The sequence below is a fragment of the Anas acuta genome, chromosome 3, assembly GCF_963932015.1.
Source record: "Anas acuta chromosome 3, bAnaAcu1.1, whole genome shotgun sequence".
Lineage (NCBI taxonomy): Eukaryota > Metazoa > Chordata > Aves > Anseriformes > Anatidae > Anas > Anas acuta.
The window spans coordinates 82,397,518-82,409,966 of record NC_088981.1 but is presented as its reverse complement, the minus strand read 5'-3'; the positions used below and the strand labels follow the sequence as shown (position 1 = coordinate 82,409,966).

The following is a 12,449-nucleotide window of genomic DNA, read 5'->3' as shown; positions in this document are numbered from 1 at the left end:
AAAATAAGTACTTATATACCCTGAGACATGCTTTCTCCAGAAAGCACAAATAATCTTTTCAAGGTATTTTACCTAGACAAAAGTACAATTTCTCAGCAAGCTCTTATCCCACTTATTATAAGCATTCAACAATTAAATCAAAACCTAGTATAGAAAACCACATTTAACCTGTTTTACATATATAAATCCTGTTTGTAAGGTGCTTTATGCCAAGATTGCTTCTACTCAAGAAGTCTAAAGAAAAAAGGTTGAATTTGTTAGCTTGTTTTCAATCACTAAACTTTACAAGAAAAGTATACAACCAAAAAGTATGTTTAATGCCTGAAGCAGCTTCACAGCAAAGCAATTCTGTGTTTCTGTGACTACTCATACCAGCTTTCAGTCGCTAGCAGCTTACTGCTATATAGCCTACTACATAGCAGCTTCCCATTTATTTTATTTGCTTTTAATTCAAGTCACAGAACTTTGTTCCCACCACGCTGCCTCAGCATTCTTTTCCATAAATGCAAGCAAAGAACCGGAGGCCAACAGAAAGAAGAGGATACAATACTAACCACAGCAACTTACCTACTTAGTCAGGAGCAAAAACGCTAGGAAGCAATGAATACTGTAGGGTGTACACATCAAATAGAATATTATGGAAAAATAATCTGACTGAAATACTTTCTGCTTTTCCCCAAAGACTTCTTCCTTATTAACTGATTGTTCTCTGTCTACTGTAGGCACCTTACTTCCCCTTGAATGAAATACTCTAGTGCAAACCAATAAGGTGTACTACAAAGGGCATTGTGAAAAGCTTTGACTGTATTAAATATCTATCGACTGAATTGACTATTTATCTAAATAGAGTATCAGGACAAAGTATATGTACGTGAACAGATTTTATGAAGCTTTCTGGAGCTACCCCAAAGCTACCCTACGCCTCTTTTCCTTTTTTTTTTTTTTTTTTAACATAACACGTGTCACACTTATATGTGTGCACCTTACCAAGGCTTCTTTCAACCATTACATTCACTGACTCTTTACCTCTCTTTCTGTAATATCTGTTGACATTTCTCCTCCCAGAAATAGTCCCCAGAAAAAAAGGGCCAGGTTCTGTCCTGCTCAGCTGTCTGTGCTATCTCACCTTCTAGCACAGGCTCTTTAAAGCAGAAGCTATGGTGGGAAAATAACACTTCAAATGCTAGCAGGGCTTCTGCCTTAGTATTTCTAGTCTCTAGGTTCATCCTGAAGAACTGCACCTCTGGCCCTGGTTGGCAGCTTGCTCTGGCAGGTAAGCCTGGTCTCCCTCAGGGCTGCTGCAGCTGCTCAAAGAGCCCTCCACGCAGCTCCATTCGGCTGCAGAAGGAAAGACAGGGTGAGAGATAAGGAGGCATCACATAGCCAGCTAACTCTTCTTAAGCAGAACTCACCCTTGCAAAGTCCAAAACAGAATGGGCTATGGAAGGCCCTTCTCCACAGCATCCTGCCTTCAACAGTGGCCTAAAGAACATAAAGATGGGGTGCATTTGTAGTTTTCCTTCCTCAGCACATCCTCCCAATATGTGGCTTAGGAAATTATGTCTCTTCTCTCCCTCAGAAGGTGAGAAAGAATAATTCCCCTCGGTCTCAACCATCCCTCACTCCCAGACCACCCTCCCTATGTCCCGCAGAGGGGTTGTCTCTCGCACACCGAGTTGTTCTGTTCAGATGGGGAGGATCTCCTCGTAACTCGGGTAAGGCAGCCACCACAAGCTGTCCCTGCCCCAAAATTATAGTGTAGTACTGCAGGGTGTAATGGCAGTGATGGGAAGTTACCCGTATTTGAATGCATAAAAGGTTGCTTGTGCAGGACAAACCTGTCTTAAAATAAGAGAGCAAGAGAGGTAGAACAAAGCACAGAATTCATTTTTAAACTCCTTCCACACATACTGTAAATAAATGAACTAAACACCCACCTAGAGAACCTCCTATTTCAGGTTGCCATCCCACAGAACAGTAACTTCTGTTTTAGAGACCCTTGTCATAGATCAAAAGTGCAATACTTGCATAACACAAAGGCAGAATCAATACAAGTTCACTCTGAAAGGTTCCAGACAAAGATTGTATTGATCCAGCTTTCTGTGCTAGCACAGCCACTGTATCATTTACTCTTGTCAAAGACAGGAAAATAGCATGTGCTTATCCCTATAAAGACCAGAACTGCTCTGCTAGGTGATCAGGAAACATTATTATTAAAAACTACAATGGTGTAAAGGGAAAAAATGATTACAAGAGAAAAAGAGAACAGTGAGACTGATCAGCTGTTAGAGAGGGGAAAAAAAAAAATAAATAAATCCTCAAACAGGGTCATGCCTACCAGCACATAACATGAAATCATCCTAGTATTAAGTAATCTCCAAAAAAACTATTTTGCAAGTTAATACAGACACTTCTAACATGCCATTTTAGAGAGTGTTTTCTTCTTTTACCTCAAGATTTATCAGTTTTCTTCTCAGAATATCAGTTAAGGCAAAAAGTGAGCAGTGACCACTGTACACGACCCAGGCAAAGTGCTCACAGGTTTAAGTGAAGATATGAACACTACCAGTGGAAGGAAAAAAACTACTGTTCGGTATTTGATTCAGGCATAGATTTATTTAGAGGAGCTTCTTATAGGTTTAATCTCCTTCACCCAACAGCCAGATAAACCTCACTGGAATGCTTTTGATTTTTCTTAGGGAGGTCTGGGTTTTCTAAGGTCTGTTACAGTGTCACCAACAAATGTCAGTTATAAGACCTCTTTCATATGTTGCCTGCACCAATTACACGATGCATGGTGCTTTAGTTTCTCAAAAACTAAACTGGTTTTAGCACAGTAATGCAGAGCAGAATATATCTGTATTTCACAAGCATGCTCCTCCCACTGTCAGAAATGTGGAAGAAAAGCAGGAAGTAAATGCTTCTGTTTACCTCAGATAATGATTTCACTTAAATTAAAAAAAAAAAAGTTTATGATATTTTCAATAAATTAGTACATATAGACTGTGTAATCTGGTAGCAAAAACAAAGCATTCGTATCTTAATAACCCCATCATAAACAGCTCATTCTCTCAGCCTGAAATTGATTATTCTGAGAAAACATCACTACAAGCTCCTGTTGTAAGTTGGACTAGATGATTTTGAAGGTCCCTTCCAGCTGAACTAATTATTCTATTCTATTTATTCTTTCACTTTTCCTGAGAGGTCCATTTTGGACACTGTCAGAAATACAATATTGGGATAAATGGCCCTTCAGTCAGTTTCAGAATGGCTGTTGTATATCAATTTCTGTATCAAGTCAACAGACTTGCAGCCAACTTGAACCAACAATTAACAAATGCTTAGTAAAAATATGCTGAGGACCCACTAAGATCTAAAGGCTTTACTTACAGGAGGTGGTAAGGACACACCACCACTGCCCTTGCAGGTGGGACTGAGATCCGGGACTCCCAGGTGTTCAGCAGCCCCAGCAGATGGCCTGTTCTGAAATTCTCCACTGTTTTAGTGCAATTTGAATAAATGGAAAGACAGAATGTGGAGCAATAATTCACAAGCATGTTGACACTTAGCAATGGTGACAGTGGTCAGTCAGAGGATGGTGGCAAAAATAAAGCATCTGGGGAGGGGACAGAGCCCTCCAGAACTAAGATTTAATAGAATCACTTATATTCTGTTCTGTGAACTGCTCTGCTAGAGTATGAAAGCAGACTAGAAGCAAGCACCCCCTCCACCCCCCCCAATGGCACACTTTCTCCATTAGGCAAGCATTTAGACTTGGCAACTAATAAATGCTATCTGAAAAGCTTGATATTGAAATTCACGTTTGCGTACCTTCACATCAAGATTCTAAAAATAAGCAGCTTATGGGAAACTGACTTGTTTAAATAATATTAAAAGGTAAGAAATTAAAGATGAAAAGAAAGTTTAGCATAAAGTGTCCTCATGATTTGTGGGCTTAAAAATAGCATTCATACATTGAGTAAAGTATAAATGAAAAGATTTACAGTAGGAGAGAGCCAATTGCTTTCACACTGCTGTAACTCATCAGCTTAAAGAGCATACGACTCACTGCCAAAAGTTCCTAATGCAATCTATTTCAATGAAAAGAAGTGAAACTGTGTTTGTTTTCCTTGTAATTCCTACTCACAATGTGTTTAGTTGCGCAAGAGGAGGAAAAAAAATTACTGAGAAGGCTGTAATGACAGTTTTAAACTCTGTGGACCTCAGATGATAAATTAAATCATGATTATTGTTTGTAGACTTGAACGTGTGTCCTCATGTAATTAGACTCAGTATGTTAAGGTCCACTGTCCCACATGATTTTTGATGCATCACACCACTGCTAAGGTAGGGCAAACTGCTCAGTGATCTTGTAAAAGAAGCAATGGCTTCAAGTGCAGGCAAAATACCTCAATGGGGGGGAAAAAAAAAGGCATTAAGCTTTTCCATCAAGCTTTTCCTCAGTGATGTCCATACATTTGTGAACTATACAGAGTGAAGCATAAAAGATTTTAGAACTATATCGCCTAGAACTTCAACATACATCAGTGGTAAGCATGCTTCTTTTTGCCGATAAATGTTGTCAAGGTAGAAGGAAAGAGAGAAGGGAAAAGAAATTCAGGTGTTTACCCTGCATTCCCACAGCCCTCAAATACATTCCTTTTCTCAGACAGGTTGAATGGAAAACTTTTTACAAGGAATTTATTATTTGAGGACACAAACCACGAGCTTTCACATGTTGTATGCACATTTGAGCTTCACCTGCTTGCCAGACCAATTGTCTTGGCTGAAGAAATTTGCAGTGTAAGTTACAAAAACTAAATTTTACTTACGGAAGAGAAGCAAGGTTACAAGTATCAGACAAGATTCAGGTAGTACCTAAAACACGACTTGTCTTGTTTTTCTACAGGTTGCAGCTAGATACCACTATTTGGTACTTACAGCCTACTTTTGCCAAGCATATGCAAATAGGACTATTAGAGCTGGCGCAGTATCTAAAAGAAAGTGCTGATACCAAGCAATTGCAGCTCTTACAGCCATGAGATAGCAAAAATTTCTGGCACTTCTTCAGCACCTTGTACTTTAGAATCATTAAAGGAGATATTTTGTCGACTTAAAATTGAGATCTGTACAATCTGATGCTTGTTTAACAGCCTTGGCAACAGAAAGTGAACTGGGAGTACCAGCTCCCACGCTTGCAGGCACATCACAAACTATTAAAAAGGCAACCATGTTAGCAGTTTTTTTTGTTTGTTTGTTTTTAAATTTTATTGCCATTATGTAACTTGGGGGGTATAGAGCATCTATACTCACCACGAATCACCTGTCTCAATCAAAACTGCTTGCTCATTCTTGACCAGCCCCACTTTTCTTACAGCAAGCCCAGGGATTTCAGCTGACCTTTCCTACGCCACTCAAAACCGCTCATTAGATGGGTAGATGTGGCTGGTAACGAACAAATACTTTGCCTGGCTTCTCTGCTGTACAGTGCACATGTGCCATAGCACAGCTGAGGGGGGAGGGAAGAATAAAGCCTAAGCCAAGAAATCAAACAAGAGCCTTCATCTTCAGCATCTAGTCTCCAGCTATGCTGTTCAAGGGCAAGATGTGTGATATTTGAGGGATACAGGTAGCAATGAGCCTCCTCAGTCTCTGCTCTTTACAGACCACATTTTAGAGTAAGCCCTGTTTTATGTCTTAAAATATTTTTTTTTGGTTGGCTTTCCTTGGCTATTCTGAACCAGTATTTTCCATGAACGTTGCAATTGCTTAGAAGCAATCCCAAGTGAAACAGCCTCTCATTCGTTCCTTCTGGGATTTTAACGTTTTGGTTAGTTTTCATTTCACCTGACCTCAAGAGACCTTCTCAGGCCTGCACACACACAAACACAAGACACCCTCTGAGGAAAATTTGTATTCAAACACCCACACTAATAAAAGCGCTATTCATCTAACTAATACATGGAGATTTTATGGATGAGTCAACCTACCCGGTAAAACTAGACACAGTTTTTGTCAATTCATACAACTTGGCAATAAGTAAAATGGCTATACGTGCATTTGAATGCAGTGGTACCAGTCAGGGCACAAACACAAGCCAACCAGTAAAAATAATGTGCAAGAACAAAGCCGGGACTAAGGACTTCACCGAGGTTTCATGTGCTACGTGAGGTTTATCATCTACCTTTGACTTCACCCGTGGTTCATCCAGGCAGCAAATCCAGGGCCCGCCGAGGCAATAAGGAATTTTACAATCTGAACTTGGCAGCTGAGTCAGAGCTGTGCAAATACTTCCATACTCACCTGTTTTGTTTTCCTGTGTCAGAGTTTTATCAAGCTGAGCGAGCCCTAAGTGAATTAGGGATGCGATAAGGGGGTTTCGCTCTGCTGCTGCATCCCTCAGGCGCAGCCTGCACTCACTGATGCAGGGCAGGGGGGAAGCTGGGGTTGGACTTGACAGCGACAGGTGGAAAAAAAGCGGTGACAAAACGCCTCTTCCACCTGCCGGGGGTAACACACAGCACCCACACACACCGGGAGGGGAGGTAAGGGCTGGAAGAGGTGGCTGGGCAGCAGGAGAAGCCAGGCAGGGCAGCGGCAACGTGCAGCCCACCTGCAGGGGAACTTCCCTCTGCAGCATCCCCGGGCTGCCGCCGCTCTGCTCGGGGAAAACAAAGCGGGGGGAGCCCGGGGAGCCGCAACAGGGCCCCCACAGCCTCCGAGGAAGAGGAGGAAGAGGAGGAAGAGCTCAGCTCGGCGACAGGTGGCGGGGGGAGGCCGCCGGGCGCCGCAGCGGGAAGCGCTGAGCAAGGCAAGGCAGGACAGGGCAGGGCAGGGGTCTGTCAGCCCGGCGCCCCTGCCCCTACCTTGTTGAGGTGAGGGTCGCGGAGCACCTCGTAGCCCCTCTTCATGGTGAGCTGCAGGGGCCGGGCGGCGTCGCGGCTCTGGGCTGCCTTCCCTGCTCCGTGCATGGCGGGGGAGCGCTGCCGGCAGGTCGCGGCGGGAGCGGAGGCGAAGCGACGGTGGCGGCGGCGGCGGCTCCTCCTGCCGAGGTGACGGCCCGGCGGGGTGGGATGATCCTGCGGCAGGCAGGGAGGGAGGAGAGAAGGAGGGAGAGAGGGAGGGAGGGGGCAGAGCCGCGGCAAGGCGCCGCCGCCAGGCGGGGGGCAGCGGGGCGCCGCCGCTGAGTCACCGCCGGCCCCGCGCACCCCCGCCCGCGGCCGGCCCCGAGGGGCGAGGGGCGGCGGTGGCGGGGTCGGAGCCGCCCGGAGCCCACCCCCGGACCCCCGCCCGCCTCGCCCCGAGCCGGGCTGCGGCTCCCCGCGGTCCTCGGGCCGAGCCAGGGAAGGCCTCGGCCTCCGCGTTTGGCCCTCGCTCCCTGGCGGCCCCTCCGGGTCGCCCCGGTCCCGCTAGCAAGTCTTCAGCGAGCTGCTCGGGAAAAACGGAGGCAGCGCTCCTCTGTCATCACGCTTTTTGTGTTATTATTTATTTCACGCAGGGCCTGGTGTTAAGCTGCCCCGGAGCACAGCTGTGTAACGTGTCCGAGCCTTTACGGGCCTCGGAGGGCTCAGGTGGGACCCCGAGCTGGAGACCAGACCCCCGGCCTCGGCCAGGCACGGAGCTGGTGCCCCTGGTACCGGGAGCGAAGTTTCGCTTTCATTATGTTATTAAACGAGTGTGAAATCTAAGCTTCCCCAAAGGGGATCAGCTGCACGCAGTCCTTAGCCCGGGTGTGATGTGATTAGCTCTTGGGGGTGGGGTTGTGCGCCGGTTTAAGCTGTGCTATTCGGGGCAGTGTCTGGGAGGGATGGGGAGCATTGCAGAGCACACACAGCAGGTGTTCGGCTGATCTGTGCCACCCTCTGTAGCATTTCGAGGCAGCACGTCCTAAAATGGTTTGTATACAACACCTGTGTGCTGGAAGACTGGCTTCATTCTCCTAAATTCATGTATATAAACAGAAATTACTCTCATACAGATACTGTAGCCATGCTAAAGGAATTACACAGCCTAAGTCTGGGACTGAGGCTTTTGCTATTACTCACCTGTTGCAGATGAATTAAATATCAAGCAGCAACAAACAAAAATTTTGTAGCTATGTTAAATTTATCTCCTAGCGTTTAAGCTGTAGGCCACGTATCCATTCTACTGCTTCCTATTCTATAAAAAAAAAGGCTTCCTCAGAATCTGTCCTTTCCTGAATTTCCTGTTAATTAGCTCCAAAAGAAGCTAATTAATCACTTAGGGTTAATTAACCAAGGAAATTTGAAAGGCTTCCAACTTCTGTTTCTAGAAACTTGATTAGCAAGTAAGCAGAAAGATCAGTAAATAAACCTCTCCCTGCCTCTACCATCTCAGAAAGTATTATGAAAAGCAATGTTAATAAAACATTTTGAACAAACTTCAAAACTCGAGTCTCTGTTACTAATGATCTGCCCTTCCTGAGGTTTGTCCAGATGGCTGAATACCTATCCAAGTCCCAAATTTTACCTTAAAAAGGTATACCAGGCATACCAAGCTCACATTTCAGGTCTTTCTTAGTCATAATAAAAATAAAAAGCAACATGGAAACTTCCTTCTTTCCTTTCTTTGTAGGTACACTGAAACTATTCTGATAGAATGGTAACCTAAGTGCCATACTTTTGTCTAAGAGAGAGCCATGTGTACTGATGTAATTTTTATCTTAGTGTTGCAACACTAGCTATAAAAAAAAATCTGCCAAAAGTCACTGTAACAGCTATGTGTACCTGTTCAGAGGTCTGACCCCTGCTAAGGACTTGTCCTGACTCACCTTGCACCTGCTATTAAAGGCATGTAAGGAAGCAGCTAATTCGGATGAAGTTAATGTGGCTGTACTTTCTTTTATGTAATCAGGCTTTAGAAACAGTTTTCTACAGTTTTTTCCATACAAACGTATTCCTCTGTGTTTTCCTTGAAACAGAATTCATTTCTGTTCATTATGTTCAAACACCAATAAAAACAAACTCATACCGTATCATAGAACAGTTTGGGTTGGAAGGAATCTTAAAGACCATCCAGTTCCACCCCCCTGCCATGGGCAGGGACACCTCCCACCAGACCAGGCTGCCCAAAGCCCCATCCAGCCTGGCCTTGAACACCCCCAGGGATGGGGCATCCACAGCTTCTCTGGGCAGCCTATGCCAGGGCCTCACCACCCTCTGAGTGAAGAATTTCCTCCTGATACCTAATCTCAATCTCTTTTACTTTAACAATCTAATCTCTTTTACTTTAAAGCCATTACTCCTCATTCTATCCCTACACTCCCTGACAAAGAGCCCCTCTCCAGCTTTCTTGTAGGCCCTCTTTAGATACTGTGAGACATGTAAGGTACTGGAGACTGTAAGGTCTCCATGAAGCCTTCTCTTCTCCTGGCTGAACAACCTCAATACCCTCAGCCTATCTTTGTAGGAGAGGTGCTCCATCCCCTTGATCATCTTTGTGGCCCTCCTCTGGACTCGTTCTAATAGGTCCATGTCCTTCGTGTGCTGGGGGCCCCAGAGCTGAACACAGTGCTCCAGGTAGAGTCTTATAAAAGCAGAGCAGAGGGGGAGAATAACCTCCCTCGATCTGCTGGCCACCTGCTTTTGATGCAGCCCAGGATATGCTTGGCTTTCTGAGATGCAAGCTCACCTTGCCAGCTCATGTCGAGATCCTCATCAACCAAGACCCTCAGGTCCCTCTCCTCAAGGCTGCTCTCAACCCATTTCCTTCCCAAACTATATTTGTGCTTGGGATTGCCCTGGGTGAGATGCAGAACCTTGCACTAGGCCTTGCTGAACTTAATGAGGTTCACACGGGCCTACTTTTCAAACCTGTCCAGGGGTTTGAGAATCCCTTCCCTCCTGAGTGTTGACAGCACCACACAGCTGGTGTCATCAGCAAACTTGCTGAGGGTGCACCCAATCCCACTGTCCATGTCACCTACAAAGATGTTAAACAGCACGAGTCCCAAGACAGACCCCTGAGTGACACCACTTGTTACTGATTTCCACCTGGACATTGAGCCATTGAGTATGGCCATCCAGTCAACTCCTTACCCACCAAGTGGTCCATCCATCAAATCCAATTAATCACATCTCTCCAATTTAGAGACAAAGATATCATGGGGGGCAGTGTCACATGCTTTGCACAAGTCCAAGTAGATGTCAGTTCCTCTTCCTCTATCCACTAATGCTGTAACCCCATTGTAGAAGGCCACCAGATTTGTCAGGTGCAATCTGCCCTTAGCAAAGTCACGTTGGCTGTCACCAATCACCTCCTTATTTTCCACATGCCTTAGAAGATCCTCCAAGAGGATCTGCTCCATGATTTTGCCAGGCACAGAGGTGAAACTGACTTGCCTCAGCTGTCTTCCTTCCAGTCCCAGTTCCCTGGATCTTCCTTTTTACCCTTTTTGAAAGTGGGGGTTGTTTCCCCTCTTTCAGTCAACAGGAATTTCATGGGACTGCCACGACTTCTCAGATATGGTGGACAGTGGCTTAGCAACTACATCCACCAGTTCCTTCAGGACCTGCAGCTTTATCTCATCAGGTCCCATGGACTTGTGCACCTTCAGGTTCCTAAGCTGGTTGTGAATCTCTTATGATAAATGTGTCCCTGAGTTGCAAGAACAACTCTGCATTGGGAACAGACCTTTTCAGCTCAAAAGGGAATGCAAAGAAACAGGAAAAAGTGTTCTCTCCTGTCACCTGTAGAAGTCTTCAACTTGAGGCCTGGAGCATTTTGGCATTACATAAAGTTAGAAGGGATTTATTTGCCTGTCTGCCACTAATTATTTGCTTGCTAGAGTCTGTTAATTTTGTCATGCATTTGCATTAATTTTGTCATGCACCATTGCAGAGTATCCTTGACCAAGACATAAAAGTAGCACTTTAATGTGCAACACCTCAGAGTGTATGGAAGATGTGGTTCTAATCCTGTTCATGTAAGAACAAAGATCTGATTGCTAGTAAGCATTAGATTATTATCTCTGTCAGTACAGAGTTTTAGAGTGATTCTTAAGTGACCATAACCAGGACTCCATAGTATTTGAACCAGAAAAACAGTTTAAAATAGGTCAAAGGAATAATGTTCAAGTTACATCTGTAGTTAAAGGTTACTCCAGAAGGATGCATTACACAATAAATCTATAGCTGCAATAATATAAATAATGTAAGTGACAGATTTTTTTTATTATTATTATTTATTTTTTTTATGGCTGCATATGAGATACAGGTATTTTTGCAAGAGTTAACCCCCATTTAAATAAATTAGTCAGGGTCTTACATTGTCGAGTGTTTCTGACAGAAAATACAGTGGCTTTGCCCTCTCTTCTGACAGGTGCCTAATCCTATTTCCCAGATTGTTTTCATATGGCACAGTTTTAAAACTCCTACTCAAGATTTTTCAAGAGTAGCTATGCTTATGATTTCCTCCCACCCCTATATGCTATTGTTTAATGTTTTTTTCTGTTGGATCTGTCAGATCTCCCTAGATGTATTATGGATATATGAAAAACTCTACTTGAAACAGTCCTAGAAAAATCTACTAGAAGGAGCATTGAATGTCATCTCATTTGCCTTCATGTCTGAAACTATTGTTAGAAAACTTCAGTATATGAGTTACAACCCTCTTTGGCAATCCAACAATAAGGAGACTGTACAGGAAAGGAAAGATTTCCCTGTTGCTGAAGTGGTTAAGGTGGCTGGCTCAGTTTAAACATCTAAGACTGGAACTTGGGAAATGTCCTTGTGTCAAGCTGTAACTGCTCGGGTGATTTGGACCCTGTCAGCCCATTGTTTGAACTGTGGCAGAGTCTTGGATCTCTGTCTCCTGCAGTGCTGCTATGGCACTGGGGAAATGTTAGCTTCCAGGGCTACCGGTTTGGAAGAAGAAAAAGGGAAGTCCTACACCCTGATGAAAGCATCACATTAACTAAGTTGTGGTTTTTTTTAGGACTGTACTTGTATTTTATGTCTAACTTGCCCAAATCAAGGTCTTTAGTCAGTCTATTACCAACTGACATAGAAATAAATGTAAAAAGTTTCTTTCTCATTGCAGGAAAGAAATGTTTTAGAAGATTTTTCTCCCTGAATTCCATAATATATTCATACCCAAACCAAAATTCTTTCAAGTTGTTCCTCCTGAGTCATATTTTCTGCCTCTTACCATCCTAATCATGCTCTGAAAGTGCTGTTTAATGCTCAGTACAGGTTACATTACTCCAGCCGAGACCTCACCAGTCCTGAATCAACTGTGAGGTTTACTTCACGTGTTTTACCAATGGCAATTCTATTTATACTTCTCAGTAAAATGTTTGCTTTTTTTGCAATAGCACAACACCATCAACTCATGTTCAGTTTGTGGGCCGATATAACCCCATGTCCTTTCCTGCAGGGATGCAGTCTGAATGAGTTGGCAGTATCAAGTCCAATTTGGCAGAAATACAA

The 12,449-nt window shown here is 44.1% G+C and overlaps 1 protein-coding gene across 1 annotated transcript in view; it reads right to left on the bottom strand.

The window, feature by feature from the left end:
- ME1 (malic enzyme 1) overlaps nt 1-7,404 on the bottom strand; it is a 173,240-nt gene extending 165,836 nt beyond the window's left edge. Inside the window, exon 1 of the mRNA XM_068678068.1 lies at nt 6,867-7,404. Within this exon, the coding sequence (XP_068534169.1) occupies nt 6,867-6,971 (105 nt within the window). The 5' untranslated portion in view covers nt 6,972-7,404. The remainder of the gene's footprint in view (nt 1-6,866) is intronic.
- Nucleotides 7,405-12,449: the final 5,045 nt, after the last annotated feature.